The 21474-nt window shown below is 52.9% G+C and overlaps 1 protein-coding gene across 1 annotated transcript; it reads left to right on the forward strand.

Annotated features, from left to right (window-relative positions):
• The first annotated feature begins 665 nt into the window (after positions 1 to 665).
• Positions 666 to 6389, forward strand: HLX (H2.0 like homeobox). Its single transcript, XM_061382245.1, has 4 exons — positions 666 to 1760; positions 2557 to 2736; positions 3449 to 3633; positions 5514 to 6389. Exons 1-4 carry the CDS (start codon positions 1169 to 1171, stop codon positions 6015 to 6017), a joined length of 1461 nt encoding a protein of 486 aa, XP_061238229.1. The 5' UTR covers positions 666 to 1168; the 3' UTR covers positions 6018 to 6389.
• The last annotated feature ends 15085 nt before the right edge of the window (positions 6390 to 21474 follow it).

Consider the following 21474-nt stretch of genomic DNA (forward strand, 5'->3'; position numbering starts at 1 on the left):
AAGTTACTCGTTCAAGTTGTCAGTGTGTGACAGCTCAGAATAAAGCTCATTTGTGACCGCCCCTCCTCTCTTCCCTGAGGATCTCCGCGGCCGGGAAGCAGACGAGGTGCTCACTTGCGGGGGGCGAGGGAGGGGGCTGCTCAGTGCCGGGGCACTCGCGTGCGATAGGCCAGGGCAGGGCCGCGCGGGGGCCGGGACCTACGAAAGACTGAGCTTGGTAGAGGACACCAACTCTTGGGGATAGAGGCCGACTGGAGAAAAATCGGGCCGAGAGAAGTAAAGAGAGGAGGGAAGACTTGGGCGCCGTCAGCATTCTAAGAGGCCGGCTTTGTACCCTCGAAAATAGGCAGGAGCACCAGTTTCCTTGAGAGAGCGCTCCAGAAGCGCTGTGGCCAACTCTCCACGCCTGGTGCCGATTCGGAGCCGTAGAAGTTAGTGGGAGGTTAGGACTCCCTGGAGCAGCGGTTCGGGCCCCTGCTCTATGCAGAGTGCGCGCCTAACACAGCTCAGCCCACGCGGCAGCAGCAAACAGTTTGGCGTGGCCGGGGCGTGGCCGAGGGGGCGGGACACGCCCCCTTTCCCAGTTCCCCTCCGTTTCCCACTCCCCATTGGTCGCCAGCGTGGCCAATGAGCGATCGGATCGAGGTTCTACCCTGGGTCTGACTCGAAAGCTCCTGCCAAAACTTTGGGAGTTTTTAGAGAGGAGTTTTTTTCCCCCCCTATTTTTTTTTTTTTCAAACTAACGGATTATTATTGTTGTTGTTTTAAATTTAGCTCTTAAGGCTTAGCTGTTTGGGTGTTTCTTTCGGTGCCCGATTCCCGTCTCCCCGGCTTCTCTGGCGTTCGTGCAACCGCGGCCCCCGCCCGCCTAGCCGCTCCAGCGCCCCTGGTTCGCCTTCCAGCCCGCAGGGAGCGCGGGCGCCGCGCCGCCTTTAAAGTGAGGCCAGGGGCCGAGGCTGTGGCCGGCCGGCCGAGATCCGGCCCTCGCCTCCTCCCTCCGTGGCGCTAGGGCTCCCTGGCCTGTCTGCAGTTCGGACGGAGAAGAGTAAGCTGAGCGTCCCCGGCGGGGCTGCCGCCTCCTCCTGGACTTAGCGTTCCTCTCCCCGCGCACCCACCCATCCACCCGGCCGAGCCAGGCCGCGGCGGCCTCTCGGCGCACCCCGCCAGGATGTTCGCCGCCGGGCTGGCTCCCTTCTACGCGTCCAACTTCAGCCTCTGGTCGGCCGCCTACTGCTCCTCTGCCGGCCCCGGCGGCTGCTCCTTTCCTCTGGACCCCGCCGCCGTCAAGAAACCCTCCTTCTGCATCGCGGACATCCTGCACGCGGGTGTTGGGGAGCCCGGGGCGACCCCGGAGGGTCTGGCGGGGGCCTCGGCCGCTGCCCTCACCGCGCACTTGGGATCGGCTCACCCGCACGCCTCTTTCCAAGCTGCCGCCAGATCCCCGCTTCGACCCACCCCGGTGGTGGCGCCCTCCGAAGTCCCTGCTGGCTTCCCTCAGCGACTGTCCCCGCTCTCAGCCGCCTACCACCACCATCACCCACAGCAACAACAGCAGCAGCAACAACCGCAGCAGCAACAGCCTCCGCCTCCACCCCGGGCTGGCGCCTTGCAGCCCCCGGCCTCCGGGTCGCGGGTGGTCCCTAACCCCCACCAGAGCGGCTCCGCCCCGGCCCCCTCCAGCAAGGACCTCAAGTTTGGAATAGACCGCATTTTGTCTGCAGAATTTGACCCCAAAGTCAAGGAAGGCAACACACTGAGAGGTAGGTCTTGGTAGAGAGGCTGCAGGCCTCTGATCAAGGAACTGACGCACTCGCCGATCCCTGGGGCCGTTTGGGATGCCTTTGAGTGTTTTTAGGATTAAGAACAAGTTGGTAAAATGAGGGAAAAGGAAATGAATTGTAAGGAGGCTGTGAAGCATTAGGTTTGAAACTCACTTGCTCTACGTTAAAATAAAAACAAAAACACGAAGAATCCAGGGATGCTTTAAAAACACACAGTCACAGAATCAATATTCATAAAAATGGTTGGTGTAAATATTTGCTCAATGGACTATCATCTGTGTGTCTCTTTAATAACATATCTGGAGAGAGAACTACATTATTGGACAGGAAAAGCCCTTTTGGGGAACATTTTCGCTTCCTTTGGTCTGATTTCTGGTGCAATTCCACCCAAGGACTGTAGATGAACAATACTGACTGAACTCCCCAAGAGGAGAGAGCAGAGTGAGGGCTTCTTTGGGGGGAGGGGACGGTTTAGTTCTATGGAATTCTTGGAAGACACCTGAAAGTGTCTTGTTTAGGCCTCTTTGCCAAAAGCCCTTCCCAGTTATACGCATGGATGTGGACCTACAGGGCACACACAGGAACATTTCGTGCACTGCCCTTTTGCCAGTGTCCGGAGAGAGGCGTCTTGGGGGCTGGAGACAGAGGGCTCTCACGACTTCGCTCCAGGAAAGCGGAATGGAGGGGGTGTTGGGCGACAGAGAGAAACAAATCCCAGAGAGTGTGAGTGTGGGTCTGTGGAGGGATAACACCTCTTCTTTTCCCTTGTCCCCAGATCTCACGTCGCTGCTCACTGGCGGGCGGCCTGCGGGGGTGCATCTTCCTGGCCTGCAGCCCTCCGCCGGCCAGTTCTTCGCGTCTCTAGATCCCATTAACGAGGCCTCTGCCATCCTGAGTCCCTTAAGCTCAAACCCGAGAAATTCAGTTCAACATCAGTTTCAAGACACATTTCCAGGTACGGAAACCCTCCCGAGCGCCCGCCTCACGCTTAGGTCGACCGCCCACACATCTACTGGAGTTTCATATGCACGCCGCGGTTTAGCAATCCCGGAGTTGATGCGGGAGAGAAAGCGAAAGATTTCCCAGGAAGCTAGCTCAGTCTTTTGTAGCCTGGGGGATGGGGGAGCTTGGGGAGTCAAGAAAGTGTGTGGGGGGCCGGTGGGGTGATGGGGAAGGGGCTTTCCCTAGTCACTTCTCCCGACAGGGTGGTTTGAAAGTGCAGCAAGTGGTATTGCTTGTTAACATACACACATTTTGGAATGACCTCAAACACTTGCGCACCTGGGTACGCAAGCGAGTGCACACACACACGAGTAGAGAATCGAGGCTGTCATCTTTGGATCCTTTAGGCCCAAGGGTTATTTTCGCCCACTCTGAGAATAACCGATGGTCACGCATTCGGTTTATGTCTTTTCTTTGGAATTAACCGACGAAACCCCGGGCTTGTCCACTCCACACTCCCATTAGGCCTTCCGCCTATGGTCTTATGAGCCCTAAGTTTCCTCTTTAGAGAGGCCATTCCGTGCCTGCGTGAAAGAGCTTTCAGAGCCGACTGTTGAGGCAAAACAATTTTAAGAATCGTGTGAGCCCCAGGCGCGCAGGCCGCGGACAGAGCACTAACTGGGCCCTCCTGTCTCTCTCCTGTTCCGGCTCCCCGCTGCTGGCAGGTCCCTATGCCGTGCTCACGAAGGACACGATGCCTCAGACGTACAAGAGAAAGCGCTCGTGGTCTCGGGCAGTCTTCTCTAACCTGCAGAGAAAAGGTCTGGAGAAAAGGTTTGAGATTCAGAAGTACGTGACCAAGCCAGACCGAAAGCAGCTGGCCGCGATGCTGGGTCTCACGGATGCGCAGGTAAGCCCGCACGGGCCCCGACGCACAGCCCTTCGGTGGGGCAGCAGCTCGCGGCCTAGCCCCAAGGCCCCTCCGCCCGGCCTGACTCTCCTTTTGCGGTGGAAACACTAAATCTTGAATTTCACGAGACTTCGTGGACTTCTTAACTTGAGAGGGAGAGAGGAAGAGGGTGGGGGGAGAAGGGCACAAAGAATAGCCCACCCTAAAGATATATGTCACAAGCTGCCGCATGTTTATTTTGGCCAACAAGGGAAAGCCTGTTGCTGAGAAAGCAAATAGGCCGCAGGAGATAATAATTATGTACTCCAATGTGGCGCAGTTGGCCGTAGGGGGCAGTTTCAGAAGAGATAAAAATCCAAAGTCAAGAGATTGTTGTTGTTGTTGTTTCCCCTCCTCTTGTCCTCCCCTCCTCCTCCTCCTCCTTCTGCTGCTGCTGGATTGTGAAATCCCCAGTTGTGAGGAAGTGAAAACATCATTTCAAACGGAATTACTTAGCCCCAGTAGGGTGAGAAGTCCACTTGGAGCGGCCACAGTCAGTCCCCTTTTCTAACGGCCTGATGGGAGGGGGGCAGTGAGGAAGAGAAAGAAAAAAAAGATTTTCTTAGAGCGCCTAAGAACATTACACCAGGTTCTGCCTACTTGAGTTGTTTTTTTTTTTTTTTGGTTTGGTTTGTTTTTTAAAACAAATCTTCAAATAGTGAATCTCTTGTGCCTGAATTCAACTTTTTCCTTTTCTCAAGTTCAAGACCTGGATTTTTATTTTTTAATAAAAAATAAAGGTTTTGAAAACTATTTTCAAAACTTAAAACTATTTTAAGTTTTGAAAATAAAGAGTCACAGTTCTTCCATACCTCACAGCAGTGGCCCTTGCTTCCTGGGTGCTGAATATTCTGAACAGGGCAGACGGCAAAGGCATTTTTTCACAGCTCCCTTAGCCCACCCCCCTTCTGTCCTTCATTACACAACTCCCTTCCCCAGCACACACACTGGAAGAGCCCAGCCGTTTTCCACCAGCTGTGGATGTTATTTTTAAAAGGGAAGCTGGGACTTGTGTGAAAGCATTGGGTCCCCCAGGGGATTATATATTTATATAGATTCTCCGAACCATCCCTACCCCCTTCCTCCACTTTGCACAGGTTTAATGCCAGCGTTTTCTGAGCCCTCAGAAGAATTAGTTTATCTAGGCAGGGGCAGGATCCTTATCAGTCTCTGAGTACACACACACCAAGAAAATGCTCTTTTACTGAAGGTCCATTGGTGCCCCCATGCCACTGGGATTAACTCTTTGAATCCCCTTCCCCTTGTTTCTCAGGGTTCCTCCTTAAAAAGAAATACTTTTGTACTGACTTGCCTTCAGTAATGGCAGTAGAGGAGCAGCGGACTTAGCAAGGATTCTTAACAGTGGGCTACCAAACCCTTGAAATTGTGTGCAAAATCTTGGGTATATGTGCATTTTTCTGGACCAGGGATCCATAGATTAATCAGATTCGTGGCAGGGGGTGGTCCTGGCTTACGTGGGGTTAAGAAGCATCGACTTAGAGTATTGGTGCCCCTAGTTTGAGGGCAAGGTGCAAGGACCCGCCTTTCCAACAAGCATCCAGGTGACTTCAGGCTACAGGTCGGAGGACCACATTTTGAGAAACGGTCCTAGCGGCTTCCCTAAACCAGGATCCCTGGTGGTCCCCGTGGTTTCCCTCGGCTGCCTCTGGGTCCCTGCTCCTAGCCCAGTACCTGGCCTGTGGTAGGGGTGCTGGGGACGATCAGTGATGTTTTCCCGCCTTTGGGAGAGGGTCTGGGATGCTCGAGAGTCGGATTGGAGCGAGCCTGCCTCTCATCTCCACGTCCCTTTTTGTCTCCCGGTGCGGCTCGGCGCGTCGCAGGTGAAAGTGTGGTTCCAGAACCGGCGGATGAAGTGGCGGCACTCCAAGGAGGCTCAGGCCCAGAAGGACAAAGACAAGGAGGCGGGCGAGAAGCCGTCGGGCGGAGCCCCGGCCCCCGACGGCGAGCCGGAGGAGCGGAGCCCTAGCCGCTCGGAGGGTGAGGCGGAGAGCGAGAGCAGCGACCCCGAGTCACTGGACATGGCCCCCAGCGACACGGAGCGGACTGAAGGGGCCGAGCGGTCTCTGCACCAAACGACGGTCATCAAGGCCTCAGCGGCCGGCGCCCTCCTGGCCGCCAGCAGCGGAGGCAGTGGAGGCAGTGGCGGCGGCGGCGGCGGCGGCTTCAACTTCGGCGGCCTGAGTAGCGGCAGCACCACCAGCGCCGGGAGCTCCGGCAGTCACAGCAGCGGCGGCGCCTCAGAGCTGCTCCCCGCACCCCAGCCCTCCCTCAGCAGCGCTCCCAAAAGCCCCGAGCCCGTCCCGGCGCCCCTCGGCGGCCTCTAGACTGGACGAGATTGGAGGAGTCCTGCGTGCAGACCCCCAGCCTTCCAGTGTGGGCTGGATTCTGTGCCTACTCTCCAGTGGCGGCGGGGCCCCGGGGTTTGAGACGCGGCGGCGGAGTTTCGCTCATCGCCTCTCCCGGCTGGTGCAGCCCACCCGGCACAAAGCCGAGGCGAGTCTGAGTGCCCCCCCCGCCACCCACCCCAACCGCCACCGCCAGGCTCCCAGCTCCAGACGAACACTCCTGCCCGGATACAAGCAGCTCACACTGTGAAGCGTTGGACTAAACAGTTTTCCCCTCACTAGGGGTCACGGTGCAAAGACGTGATGCACTTAGGATACCACAAACTTGTAAATAAAATGTTTACTCTGGTTTGTAAAGGCCACTTGGCTTGCTGGGGCGAGGTGGTCCTTAGGGTCTGGGATCTCTGACCTGGACTTTAGCCCGAGGCACTGCGGGGTGCAGCCGCTGGAGGTGGGGGACTAGAGCTTGGGGGGGAGCATACTGCAACCCCGGAGCCACCTCTCTGCAGACTTGGGCAAAGGCTTAGAGGTTCCATTAGTCCATAGCCCACGCCAGCTGCCACGATCCATCGAGCGATCTATGCCCCAGAGTATGTCCTGGGAGCCCTGTCGGCCATAGACTCTGTTAGGCCTGTCCCGCAGATGGCTTCACCAGGAGTGTGTGCACCAGCTTTCCACAGCAGCTGTAAGCAGAGTGTAAGCAGGGTTGATGGAGAAGAGGGTAGTGGGGGACAAGGTTAACCTCTCCAGCGCTGGTACTGGAGTCTAGAGAGGCAATTCCAGGGCAAACCCACCCCTTGCTTGTGGATGGAGTAGGGGGACTGGGCAGGTTCGCAGTGTCCAGAGAAAAGGACCACACACTATCTGCCAGTGGTTAGGGCTGGAAGACTGAGCCTGTGATGATTTTAAAGCTGCCAAAGTATTGCATGGCAGAATGGTGATTTGTTCAAGGTCACTTCCCTTGTCCCAGATTGAGGAGGAGCCCAAACCAGAACTTGGACCTTCTGGCTCATATTTGGTCAGTGAAGGGCCTGAAACACTGCACACCATCTGTACCTCCCCCATCAGCATGCACACACACACACACACACATACACACACGATCTTCCAATAGATGGGTCACTACAGGCGACCATCCGCAAGCTGAGGTGGGATGAAAGGCAGTTTTCCCCTCATACTGCAAATGGAATATAGCAAATTTATTTTTGCCTCCACGTAGCTTCTGGGATGGGCCATTCAATTTTTTCCTCTTTTTTTTTTTTGAAAACTTGAAGAGTCAAATCTCTCTCCAAGACAGCCACACCCCTTTCCCTCGAAACTACGAAATGTCTGGAGTTGGTAAAATGTTATTTCAGGAGAGTTTAGAACAAATAGGCCTTGTGGACAAAACCTGATCACCCCGGTCTTTGACACTGAGCTGGGGCGAAGGCATAGCCCTCTTACAGACCCACCATCCATCACAGGAAGCCAGTTGTCCCATGGGGCCCATTGGGAGGGAGAATGTTGCCCCTGAAGAGATGCGAGGACAGTGAACCTAGGATGCCCCTAGACCCAGCCCTGGTTGGAGCTCCAAGAGGCTCCCTGGTCTGGCTTAGCTGCCTCCCCCTTTTGACCCACTTGCTTGAGCACAAAGACTTCTGTTCTAGACTTATGGGCCCAAGGACACAGTGGAGCCCCCAGATTTAGCTCTCTTTGGCCTGGCTCGGCTGGTTACCTGGACAAGTCCCAGAGTGCAGCCCAGGGATGCAAGGCTGACCATTCCTTGCCTCAGTCAGCCACTCAGTACCCCCAGTGGAGCTGAGCTCCTGGAGGAATGTTCACAGTGGGGAGAGGGAACCGCTGGGGTGGTCTGGCCTAGGAAAGATAAGAGAAAGGTACAGTGCCCTGGAAGGGACCTCAAGGTAAATGGGGACATCATCCAGCTGTTATCCCTAAATGGGCCACTTGTTTTGGGGGGTGATGGCAGTCTCACCACTTGGCTGTGAGTCCCAACCCTAAGTTAGGTTGATTCCTTCACACTTTCAGGCACGGGCTCTGCTGCCTGAACTGTAGGATTGTCTCTGTGCCTCTATTTTGCCTTCAGTAGCCAGATTCATTTCTTCCTATTCCCGAAATACTGAAACCGGGACATCCCAGGAACGTTGAATTTTGAGGCACTTAAATGCAGTTCTGGCTGAGAAGGCGAGCTGAGGCGGGGGGAGGTGCTTTATGCACACCGCAGCCGCCCCGCCCCTCCCGAGGTCGGCGGGATGCTGCAGGCTCCCAAACCCCGCGCCGCGTTTCTTTGCCTGCGTCCCCGGCTTTTGAAACTCAAGGAAAACGTCGCCCAGGGACTGCAGTGGTGTGATTTCAGGTAGAATTCGTCCTCATCCTGGCCAGGTCCCAGCCAGACTAGAGGGCATGATGGAGCTGGGGGGCTGGGAAGAAAATGAGCCGGCAGCTGGAGTCGGGATGCTCGCAGGGCGGGGCGGAGGGTGGGGGAGAGTGTCGTAGGAGGCGCCCCCTCCCCAACCACCCCACCTCTCATTCCTGAGTATTTTGCACATGAAAATCTGGCGGCTCTCTACTCAAGAAGGGAGTATCATAAGTCCGGGAGAAGTTGAAGTTCGTTTTAAAGAAAAGCTGCCCTTTCGGAGGGTCTCTCTAGGCGGCCGAGTAGCTGGATGGAAAACCCACATTTTGGGCCAGGCCGCCTCATCCTGGGACTGCTCGCTTGGCCCGGAATACGGGGTTTTTCCCAGTGGCGCTCGATGCTAACAAGAGTGGCCAGGGAGGCTAGAAATTGTTGAACTAAGACCGAGATTTCGCGGGCATGGAAGAGAAGGAAGAGAGTGCAAGGTCCGCGGACCCCAGGCCTGCCGAGACCCTCCAGGCTGGGGCGTGGCGTGAGCTGGTGCGCGCGTGCCCTGGAGCTGAGCCGAGACCCCTGCCCCTACCCGCGCGCCCCCCAGGCCTCGCCTTTTGCTCAAAGCAGTAATAACTCTTTGCCCAGAGCAGAGCCCCGCCTCGCCAGCCCCGGAGTCCTGGCGGCGCCAAGCCCTCCGAGCAAGGTTACCAAGGCGCAGCTCAGGGCGCGCAGAGAGGTGGCGACCTACGCGCGCCTCTCTGGGACGCGAAGAGGATCTGCTACGCCCTTCGACTGCACGCACGTGCGCGCACACACACACAACTTTTTTACACACGGAGGTCAAATACAAATGCACAGGCCCTCCGAGGCACACATAAACGTAGACGCAGACGAGCACGAGGGACCGTCTACGGGCTAGCTCAGGGCTTCGTGAGTAAACCACGCAAATCAAGTCCCGCGTTTTCCTCTAAATGGCCAAGACAGGAGCCTCACACCGCCTTTCTCTGCCAGTGTGGGTGGGTGGAGCGCTTGTCTCTAGAAAAGTTTTCTTGCGCCAAGATTCGCCGACTAAGCACCTGAAAGCAGGCGCCGCGTTCCGCTGCGCTTGTCAGCCTCAGTCGAGGGTGGGCAGGACCGCGACACTGGGAGGTGTTGGGAGCGTGTAGCCTCGCCGTCCTGTCCCCACCGAGGTTAACACTGTCTGACCCTGCCTCACTTCAAGGGGAGTCTTGAAGCTGTGGCCCGCATACCCGACAAGGAGATCCCCCTGATCTTCCCCTCTTCCCCTCCTCCAGCTTGAATTTGCGTGTATGATGGGTGTGGGGGCAGTAGCTCCCGTTGTCACAAATCCTTGCGCACCTCAGAGGGTCCCAGTGGCTCTAGGATCTACCCTGCTCCCTTTAACTAGGGTCTACATTGGGGTTTGGCAAGGGTTCCAGTGCGCGGCCAGTTTGGGGCAGGTGAGCGCTGAGTGCTCGGCCTGCTGGTCGCTCCTGCTCTAGGTAGCAGAAGCCGAAGTTAGCTAACGGGAAGCTGACCCCGGGTTCTCCTGTAACCACAATCTCCGGGAACTGTGGGGTCCCCTGCAGTAGAGGATTTTCTACGGGCGTTTGAGTCTTGAGCTCTAGCTTGTTGAGCTTTAACCTGTTCCAGGATCTGACCCCACCGAAGACCTCAAACAGACTCTCGGAGTGCAGGATGTGCCTTGCGCGACTCTGAAGCAAGCAGTGGGGAGAAGTCAGAGGCTGAGGTCCTCGCACCCTCCTCCGGTTTGAGCGCGCCCTAGATTCCCTCCACCTTCGTCTTTTCTTAAGAAGGAAGAGCGGGTAGAGGTGCTGAGAGCTCAGGCCTTCCCTTACGACGCAGTGATGTTACTTCAAGATGCCGGTTGCTGCTGCTGCTGCGACCCCATGACGGCAGCCCACCAGGCTCCCCGGTCCCTGGGATCCTCCTGGCAAGAACACTGGAGTGGGTTGCCATTTCCTTCTCCAATGCATGAAAGATGCCCGAGAGGACCCTAAATGCTCAGGGCTCTCGGATCCCCTCCAGTTTAGTCTGGGGTGGAGTGGGGGTAAGAGGGTTGCACACTCCGTGGTCTTTGTGAAGATGTAACTACTAGGTTTTAAGCAGGACTTTAACTGCAGATGGTCGCGGGTGGGGTGGTGGGGGGAGATACACCCCGGTTTAGTGTGCTCATATCTGGCCCACAGCCACACCTTCGAGGTTGCGGTGGGATTGGCCGGCGTGCCAAAGACCCGCATTCTCCGCGGCGGCTTCTTCTTGGAGTATCAAAACCTGCAGCGCCCCCTGGGATTCCCAACTACTCACACCGGGTGCACTTTGTAAGATAACAGTCTCCCATCCCACCCGGTTCTAACGGAGAACATACTCTGCGAGGCCAGCTGCGGCCCTCCGAGTTTAGAGAAGCCCTAGGCCCCTGGGTTCCTTAGCTGCCTTGCCCTCATTCACTTTGGGAACGAAGATGAAAAGTCCCCGCAGGTGCGATTACTTCATTTTAAAGGACGAGGCCACGAAGGTCAGGAGTCTTGACGTTTGCCCAGTTCCTCTAGAGAATGAGTGCCAACTCTCGGTCTGGCCGTGGGGTTAGTGCTTCTTAAGGTGCCAAAGAAGAGGGGTCCTTCAAGAGCCGCAGGTCTGGGCTTCCCCGGGGATTGACACCCCTGCCCTTCAGCCTGCACCCCCTAGGTACAGGCTTAGCTTTGCTTATAGTGTCTAAGACCCCCAGCCGCGCCCTGTTCACAGAATACCTCCTCATCCTTGGTGCTTTTCCGCTTCCGTCGATCGTTGCTGATGGTTGGGATTCTGGGCAGCACAGGGTGCCAGGTCTGATGGTGGCTACCTAGCCACACCGACTCCTCTCTTCCCTGCTCTTGGACCTGGTCCCATCCGGGGCAGATAATTGATCATCCCTCTTTTGAGCACCACCTGAGGTGCACTCAGAGCTGGCAGCTGGGTGACCCCAATGAACACTTTCTGGGGATCCGGTATGGGAAGAGGCTGGCGGGTGGGGCACCAAGTCATGCGTGTCAAAAGGAGCACACATACCTGATCCCAAGCCCGAATAGGGGAAGCCAAACTAGCCCAAGAAACATCGATTCATTCACTAATAACTAACGGCGAGACTTTGGGAAATTAATCATTTGACTTTCAGTTTCCTCATCTGTACAGCAGGAAATGAAATTACCTGAGGAGATAATCGAAGTTACCTAACTTACAAGTCATTGACAATTAATTGCATTATCAAATGTGAAATGAGAATAGTGAGTGGCATCAAATCAACGCTCTAGGCTTAGATGTTATTATATTCATTTATTCGTTTATCCATTGCAGTATTTGAGGTCCTTGGAGGTATTTGCACAGTTGGAAAAAAATGCATGACCATCCCTACTTTCCAGAAAATTAAATGCATAGGTGGATCTTTAATGTGGTGCAGACACAGTGTCCCTGGGGAAATCCTTTAAGGAGCAGCCCAGAGTGTTTGGATGCGCTGCTAGATGACAGCAGGGGTTGCCTTGCAAGATGCCCACTGACACTTCTTCCTCTTGGTACTCCCAGCACTGTACTCTGTGCACACAGCAGGAGCCCCATAGGACTCTTGTGGGTGTGGTTGGGACTTTCCTTTGGGAGTTGGAAGGGAAAGAAGCTAGAATCTTCTGACACTTTGGCTTTAAAGGAAGTGTCAGGGGCCCAAGGAGGGAAAAATATGTGCCCGCTGCTAAGATCCTGTCAGGACACATGGAACTTCAGGAATTTTTTTTTATGTTCTTAACTGACTGCGTACAGGGAGGGTGTTCAAAACGGAAACCGGACATCAATTCTCCTTTTAAACAGGGAAAGGCACTTGAGCGCCTGGCTGGGCTCTGCTGCGCGGTTGGAGAAATTTTACAGCTATGGCAGAGTTTGGCACAGGGAAGGCTCCTCAGAAAGTGTTTATTGAATAAACGAATAACACAATTACTGCTGCCCTTGTGATTATTTGTAGACTCAGTAGATCCTATACAATGTGATCGCCTCCTTAGCACTGTGAACACAGGAGAAAGCTAAGAACAAAGTACGGAGTTACCGAGCGGTGACCCTGGGAGGAGTGGACTTGGAAGCCCTCAATCATCTGGCTGAGTATACACACAAGGGTCCGCGATACTAAGGCCGTCACAGAGCAGCGAGAAAACGAATTCACGAGCAGCGCTCAACACAGCTGTTAGCTCCAGGTCATCCCGGCAGTTGAGCATAGATGGACACCGTTGGCCGCATCTCGTAAGTTGAATGACTCGTCCACAGTCATGTTGCTAGCGGTCGGCAGAAGGATCAAAACTAAAGCCATCGAGGCTTTCTGTGATTCCTTCGGACCCCACTCGGGCCTCGCGGCGCAGGGCGCTGGGGCTTACGGGAGCATCTCTGGGATCAAGGAAAGGTAGTGCAGAGCCAGAAAGACGGGGTGATGAGCTGACTTCAGTGAATCTGCACCTCTCCCTCTGCTGGGAAGCAGCGTTGGCTATGTGGTGGGATTCCGGAGCTACCCTCACGACCCCCTTACTCGCGTCGGATGATTTTCGGGTCAGTGAATTTCAGCCTCACTTTGATTAGTCAGGGCTGTTTATTTGTATTTGTCAGAATCGGGGTGAAGAGTGCACACCGCATAGTTCCTAACACGTGATGGGAGCTCAAGAAGTGAGCAGATGAAGAAATGAACGAGCAAATAAACTAATGCGTGAATAAGACTGCGCCTCTAGCCATCCCCACAGGCAAGGGTCGCTGCATCCAGCTATTTTCTGGATCCCTCCATGGAGAGAATCACAGGCCGTGCACGCTTCCAAGGCAGTGTCCACGAGGCGCCCCGCGGCCAATCTTCCACCTTCCCCCTCCCCCGCCCCCTCCGCAAGCAGATCCCGCTCAAAGCCTCAGGCTTCCGGGAGTCACCTGACTCCGCCCCGTTCACCACTCTTTTGGGTCTAGTGGAGGGTCCCGAGTCCTCTGTCTTCTTGGATACTCAACCAGCCGGCCAAGCCCCGAGGCCAAGGTCAGGGCCCTCAGGCCTCGAAGTCGCCTAGGTTGGTCCAGACATCTGCCCCGCGCGGGTGGGCAGCGCCGGGGAGCTCGTCCTTGTAAGGCTTCCTCCGGGTTCTCCGCAGCGAAGTAAACCAGTCTCCTGGACCCTGCCTCCCTCAGAGTCCCCGCTGCCAGTGCTAGCTTCTGTCCTGCACGCCAAGAGCGCAGTTTTGTGGTTGAACAAATGGGATGAAAAGCTAGGGTAGAAAAAGGAGTCAAATACACAGTTTAAAAATTCAATGAAGAGTATGATTTAAGCTTTCCCATTTCCTTCGGATTAACACTCCCTTATCCTCCTCTGCGCTTTGGACATCCCCACCCTTTCCCATTTTTTTTCCCCCTCTCCTCTCCCTGTGCTCCGACCTTCCGTTGTTCCTGAGATGGTTCAAGGCTCCACTCAGGACCTGAAAGGGAGCTGGGCCATGCTGGCTTGGTTCCGGGGCCATTATGGGGGACAAGGTCAGCGGCAGGGTATGTGGCATTACAGGAGCGATATGCCTGCATAGGTGGTGGCTCCAGCCTCGTCTATGAACCAAAATATAACGAAAGACAATGATTTTCATCATGATTTTAAAAAAGGAATGGGTTCCTAAAAACAAAATAAAAGACCCTCAAGGGTGACTTCCTTCACAGAGGCATTGTTTAGGAACCGAGGACGATGTGCCTGCGACCTACGGGCCGTCCGTAGCCTCCTGGTCATCCATCATCGCCCGCGCCTGCGATGTGAGCCCTGACTACGTGCTGGGCGGGTTCTGGTTTAGGGACTGGCGCCCGCGCAGGCTGCAGCGATCTGAAGGCTCCCGGAGGTATGTCCTCCGACCCCAAAGTTTGAGAAGCCGGAACCTTCCTTTGTCACCTCTTTTTCACCCTTTTCGGTTTTCCTATCACAGAAGCATGGTCTTGGGGAGACCGATCTCTACAAGTGAGGATTGTTATTAAACGATCACCACTATACCATCATTACACCGCTAATCTCTTCTGGCTGGAGATGCCTCGTTATTCGCGGTTTGCAATCATCCACAGTCCGGGCGTGCAAGTGAAAATGGAGGAAGCAGATGCGATCCTCGCCCACTCTTTAAGCGGGAATTGACAATCTCGCATCTCATTTACCCTTCTCAGCAACACTAGGCGGAAAGACACTGTTCTTCCTTTTTTTTTTTAATAGGATAAGACATAGAGATGGGGTAATTTGATCCAGGTAGGTACTCGACTAGCAGGGGGCGTGGCCGAGCCTCTGACCCTGAAACTCACAAGTTTCTTGATCCAATTACTGAGCTGGTGGGCTTCTGGGAGTCTCTCTACAAAGCAAACGTTCAAAGAAAACCTTTGTTCTCTTTTATGATGAACTTTTGGGATCCTTCTATCCAATATCCACCTTAAATTGTGAATGTTGACGCAACCACGTGGAAATCTGTTAAGATTCCAGTCACTTCACCTCCTGGGAGAACGCATGCCAGGTGGGTAGCGGACGACCACAGGAGGTGAGGGCCTACCACAAAAACAGCGCTAAGCGACTGATCCCCACGTGCACGGTTCTCCTTCACCTCCAGTGAGAGGTGGTCTTGAAGTCAAAGACACTTTCCCCTCCGCGCTCCGAGTCACCTCGTCCTCGTTCCATCCTCTGCTGGCCTCCCCCAGGTCTCTTCCGTCTCCCGCGCCGCTCCATCTCTCCAACCCAACCTCCTCGGCTGCGTAGAGGAGACTCCTGGAAGCTGTGGCCCGGCTCCTAGCGCTGCTATGCAGCCCTTGCGGCCGCAGAGCGGAGAGGCGACCCGGACAGGCGCCGCCGCGGCTCCCAGCAGCGCTCTGCTGCCCGCCGCAGTCCCCCCGGCTCGAGTGAGGGGCCCGGCGCGGGGAGTCCGCGAGAGGCGGGCGGACCCCGGCTTCCGAGAGCCGCGCCGGGCGGGGCTGGAAATTTATGGTCTGTGTACACTTTCTGGCTCCAGAGGCCAGCGCACCAGCAGGATGGGGCCCTGTGAGCCGAGGCCGCGAACTGGGGCGGCAGGCACAGGGCCATGTATGGTACCCACGAGTCTCCTTCCCGTCTCGCTCAGGCCACGAACCTCCCCCCGAGGGCGCGGCTGAAAACGAAAGTCTGGCGGGAGGTGGGCTCGAACCTAGGACACCCGCACCCCGAGGCTTGAGCGGGGGCCTCGTCTATACTGGGGGTTTGGAATCGCGCCCTGGGCGCGGGTGGGACTGCAAGCCCAGCGTAAGGCTAAGTGATGCGCTGTGCGAACAGCTCACGGGTCCCTTCGGTCGCTTCCTCCTGGGGTCACGTCGGGGCCTAGACTCAGTCCTCGGCCCTTCGACCGGTGGCAGATTAAAGGGAGCATCAAAAAGCCAGACTGGGTGAGAACCGGGGCCTTGGGTACCGACGGAGGTGCGAAGATGGTGAGGGCGACCAGCCGGGTGGGGAGACTCGGTAGAGGTCTGAGCGCGCACACTTCATTCTTACTGGGTTAGCACCAAGAGTGTCTGGTCACACTGGCCCTCATGAACTGTGAGCACGGGGCCAGAGCAAGACAGGTCCCTTTATTCATGTTGTCATCAGGGCTGGGGTCATGCAGTGTAACCGCGTGACCAGCCACCTGTAGGGGCGGTTTAGCCTAACATAGTTTAACCAATAAAACCGGGAACGACTTTTCAATTGACACGTAGAAAATTGTGGCGTGCTTCCATGTCAGGCGCTGTTCTAAAAACTTCCTATGTATTAACTCATTTGCTTTTTACCAAACTCCGGTTAGGTGATGTCTTATATTATCCCCATCTTACAGATGAGTAAACTGTGGCAAAATATATTTAATAGACTTTTCGAAGGACACACGTTAGCAAGAGGAGTGGGGAGTAATTTACATCTCCCTTTCTCCATAGCCTACACTATCTAAATCATCTACAGTACTACTGAAACAAATACTTATGTCGAGTAATGGGTCATGCAGGTGCCAGGGCGCTGAATTGCCTCAGAAATCCAGAGTTTCCCATTCCTAGTGTTTCTGCAAAGGGGTAGGACACTCATCCTGGCTCTCAGAGCTTGGGGCTCTCAAGGTCAGGCCAGCAGGGTGGCAGAGTGTGGTAAATACCAGCCATCTAGCAATTACCACCCCCACCGGCCCCTCAGGGTCCCCCCCCCCCGCCCCCCGCCCCCCCCCCCCCCCGCCACCACCGCCCCTCCAGCGTGTTAATTCCAGTAATAATTGTGCCTCTCTGGGGCCGGGTCTCTGTACCCTAAAACTCTCCTGGACCCCAGTTTTGATTACAACGCATGCTCTGGGATGCGGAAGGCTGTTTAGGTATGAGGCACCTTGAGGTTTCTGCAAGGGCAACTAATTATTCTTATCAATGGTGTCTTTACTTTTCCTGGGGAAGGTGAGGGGTCATACCTCTGAAGCTTTAGCACCTCAGATTTAGTGTGTCCTGGGATAGGAACATGGCATTGACAAAGGTGGCAATTTATTGGAAAATAGGTGAAGAGATAGGAGTGAGAGAAGCAGGGTGGTGTATGGAAGAACAGTGTGGGTGAACAAAGAACAAGAAATAGGAGAAAGAAGATAGAAATCATGAAAATAAGTGGAAGTTTGAAGCATTTCTCGCATTTTTTTTTTTAAGGAGATGGGTGGGGTTGACACAACTGGTTTGGGGCTGGGCCATAAATTAATAGATTTATTCCTCAATCAGGAAAAAGCCATTAAGATTTTCTTGGCTTCGTCTGTGGGAAAATAATTTCTTTGATTGAGTTGCCCCAGAAGACCCTCTGAAGCCCTCTCCTCCCTGCCTGGAACAGCCTTCCCTTTCCTGCCTGCCGGAAGGAGGGGAGAAGGGGAGACTCCAGGGAGAAGAGGCCTTTCCATCTTTTCCAGCATCTTGAATTTCACTTTGAGTGTTTCTTTCTACTTCTTGATTTGATCCCCAGTGCTTTGGAGACTTGGAACCTCAGAGGGAAAATTCTCCTGCAGCAAACCCAGCCACTGTCTCTGGTCTCCTTCCCTAAGGTCCTCTGGGTTGATCCAGACTGGGCCCTTGGCCTCTCGCCCGCCCCAGCATGCTGAGGACTCTGGGCCCATGAGCAAGAGAAACCAACTACAGAGGCTAGGGGCAGGGGCGGGGGTGGGGGTGGGGTGGGGGTGGGAGGGGTGTGGGGTGGGGAAAAACTTCTCCATGGGTCACTTCCCTTATGAGAAAATTGGAATAATAATAACAGTAATAATAATAATACTACCCTACCTATAGTATTGTTGTGAGAATTACATTAGATAAGTGAAAAACACTCAAGAATCAGTAACTGGCACATTGAAATTACTACTACATATGTGATGATATTATTATTAATACGATTACATATACAAGTCCAAACCTTATTTGGTGACAATGAAAGTTAATTCTCCTCCCCTTTCAGTTATAGACACACACACACACACACACACACACACACACACACAAACACAGTTGTGGTAAAATACACATGTAATATTTACCAGATTAACCATTTTGAAGTGTACAGTTCAATAGTGTTAAGATATCCAGTTTCCATAATTTTTTCATCTTGTAAAACTGAAATTCGATAGCCACTGAAAAGAACTTCCTATCAGTAGTATTTTTATGTTGATGTGAATCAGACTTCAAGTTTTGGCATTTTAGTCTATGCTTTTGACTAAGTACTAACCATTCCAATTAAGAAATCAATTGGTTGTTCAGAATAGCTGAACTGTTTGGGAAAGGACAACCAGAGTTCCCCAAATGTAGCCAGGCTCCACTGAATATGCTATTTCCATTGATTCCTCTGCCTTTAACGCCCTGGATCCCAACAGTCCCCTCCTGACTGAGCTCTGAATACAGCCTGGGGAGTGTCCCCTCAATGACTGCTCATCTTGGTTCTTGGGTCTTAAGGATGGCTGGTGGGTTAAGTCACTGAATCTTTGAAATACTTTCTAGGAAGTATCGGAAAGCTTGATGTTGCACTAACAGATAAAAAAATAAGTTCAAGATTAGTCTCTGGTTGCATCTCTAGGGCCTAATGAAGGTTAATGATCATGAGGAGGACAAAAATCAGACTATTTAGTGATTCTTTTAATACAGTGGGCAGGAAAAGAGAAAAAATTATTCCCTAAAAATCTCAGTAGTCAGTAAAAAGAATTCAGTACTTCCTTTGGGTAGCATTTATCTCTCTCCAAGGATTTAATTCTTTGCAGTTTTTTATTAAAAAAATAAATGTTTCGGTGTGACATTTCAATTGAAAATGTTGGATAAATACAATAGGTGTACTGAGTAGGATGCTTTCAGATGCAAGTAAAAGAGAGCTCAACCTAAGATAGCATAACCATTAAAAGCAAACAATCGATTACTTCCTATGATTGAAAAAAGAAATAGTGGCAGGGTCAGTTTCATGCACGGTTTGATGCGGGCTCTGGTTCTGTTTACTGTGGGTTTCTCTCCTTTTTGCTGTATTTACTGCATGCTCAACCTGGCTTCCCTCCTGGTATCAAGGCCTCCCTCACAGCTATAGAAACTATACCATGTTGAGTAAGAAACTGTCTGTAACACAGAATTCCCAGAAAAAGGCCTGGTTGGACTGGCTTAGTGCACATACTCCTTTCTCCAGTCATTATGGTCAGAGGAAGGCATCGCTTGCATTTGCCTAGGTGGCCTCTTTAGTCCTGACCACAGGGATCCCTGAAAGCACATTGGGAGGGGTGCATTTGGAAAGGTTGAGAGAGAACCAACATTGAAGTGACAATACAGGAATCCACTACTGTGTGCATCTTCGTTTAGGGCACAGTTCAGTTGCCATCTTATTGTTCACGATTAAGTTCACTTCTTTCGTCATAGCTGTGTGCTTTATGGGTGTAGAAGGAGTGCTTGGCCCACCTGGAGGGGTATTCAATAGCAGACGTCTTTCCAACCTTCAGATAATGGCTCTTCCTCCTTCCCCCCGACATCTTTAACATTGTTCCCACTGTCAACAATGCCCATGTTGTGCTCTTATAGATGCTGTGACTTATCTTCACCTTGGAGATTTGTTAAAAATCCAGATTTCTACTGCTTTTCTACCAGATTCTGTCTTGGATAAGATGATGACTGGATATTTAACAGGGTATCTAGGTGATTCCTCTTATCAGGCTAGTTTCAGTTCAGTTCAATTCAGTCACTCAGTCGTGTCCGACTCTTTGCCACACCATGAACCACAGCACACCAGGCCTCCCTGTCCATCACCAACTCCCGGAGTTACCGAAACCCATGTCCACTGAGTCAGTGATGCTATCCAACCATCTCATCCTCTGTCGTCCCCTTCTCCTCCTGCCCTCAATCTTTCCCAGCATCAGGGTCTTTTCAAATGAGTCAGCTCTTCGCATCAGGTAGCCAAAGTATTGCAGTTTCAGCTTCAGCATCAGTCCTTCCAATGAACACCCAGGACTGATCTCCTTTAGAATGGACTGGTTGGATCTCCTTGCAGTGCAAGGGACTCTCAAGAGTCTTCTCCAACACCACAGTTCAAAAGCATCAATTCTTCGGCGCTCAGCTTTCTTTATAGTCCAACTCTCACATCCATATATGACCACTGGAGGCTAGTTTAAGAAGTGGTAAACTAAAATTGGTTTTTCTCTTTGCACTGGCTGCTGGGGAGCTTAGCTAATTTCTGGGCTAATTCCTGAGAAGTGTTCAGTGCTGTACACTTTTGGATCCTAATATTGGTCTTAACATCAATTTTCTTTTATTCATGTTTACTTTGATTTGCTCCTGATTTTTCTCAGTAAACAAAATCTTGTTGTACCCTATATTTTTTGATATTATATTTTAAATTCTTTTTGAGTGAAGTGGAATATATCAGATAGGATTCTGGCAGGAAACAGAAGACACGCAGCAGATTTTTGGAGACTTTTTCAACAGGGACTATGTACTGTGGTGTGGGCAGGGTTCAGAGAACCCACAAGAGATGTGGAGGATCTAGTAACAGCTGGGAAACTATTCCAGTCTCAGGTCTAAGGGCTGAATAGTGCTTAGTCGCTCAGTCGTGTCCAACTCTGTGACTCCATGGACTGTAGCCCTCCAGGCTCCTCTGTCCATGGGATTCTCCAAGCAAGAATACTGGAGTGCATTGTGATTTCCTTCTCCAGGGGTTCTTTCTGACCTAGAAATCGAACTGGGGTCTCTTGCATTGCAGGTTGATTCTTTACCATCTGAGTAACCAGGGAAGACTCTTGAGAGTCCCTTGGACTGCAAGGAGATCCAACCAGTCCATTCTAAAGGAGATCAGTCCTGGGTGTTCTTTGGAAGGAATGATGCTAAAGCTGAAACTCCAGTACTTTGGCCACCTCATGCAAAGAGTTGACTCATTGGAAAAGACTCTGATGCCGGGAGGGATTGGGGGCAGGAGGAGAAGGGGATGACAGAGGATGAGATGGCTGGATGGCATCACTGACTCCATGGACGTGAGTTTGGGTGAACTCCGGGAGTTGGTGATGGACAGGGAGGCCTGGCGTGCTGCAATTCACAGGGTCACAAAGAGTCGGACACGACTGAGTGACTGGACTGAACTGAACTGAACTGAACTGAACCAGGAAAGCCTCCCTAAGGACTGGGGAGGTGTACTATTAATAGTTTCATAGGTCTACTGTCACAAATGACTACAGACTTAGTGATTTAAACAAAAGAAATTTACCCTGTTACACTTGTAGAAGCCAGAAGTCTGAAGTAAGTTTCCTTGGGCTAAAGACAAGGCTTTGGCAGGACCCGTTCCTCCTGAAGGGTGCAGGAGGAAACCCACCCTTTGCCTCTTTCATCTGCTGGTGGGTGCTGGTCTTCCTTGGCTTGTGTCTGTGTCACTCTGACTCTGCTTCTTTGGTCACACAGCCTCTTCTTCTGTGTCAGACTTCCCTCTGCCATCCTCTTATGAGCACACTTGTTGCATTTGATGCCCACCCAGATAATCCAGGATAATCTCCCTTCAAGATCCTTAATCACATCCACCAAGTCCCCATTGCCATAGAAAGTCGCATTCAGAGTTCTAGGAATTAAGAACTAGCT

The sequence above is a fragment of the Bos javanicus genome, chromosome 16 (genome assembly GCF_032452875.1).
Source record: "Bos javanicus breed banteng chromosome 16, ARS-OSU_banteng_1.0, whole genome shotgun sequence".
Taxonomy (NCBI): domain Eukaryota; kingdom Metazoa; phylum Chordata; class Mammalia; order Artiodactyla; family Bovidae; genus Bos; species Bos javanicus.

Coding starts and splice junctions, on each gene's coding strand:
- HLX (XM_061382245.1), top strand. CDS start 1,169: ATGTTCGCCGCCGGGCTGGCTCCCTTCTACGCGTCCAACTTCAGCCTC. Junction 2,737..3,448: donor GTTTCAAGACACATTTCCAG/GTACGGAAACCC, acceptor CGCTGCTGGCAG/GTCCCTATGCCGTGCTCACG. Junction 3,634..5,513: donor TGGGTCTCACGGATGCGCAG/GTAAGCCCGCAC, acceptor GGCGCGTCGCAG/GTGAAAGTGTGGTTCCAGAA.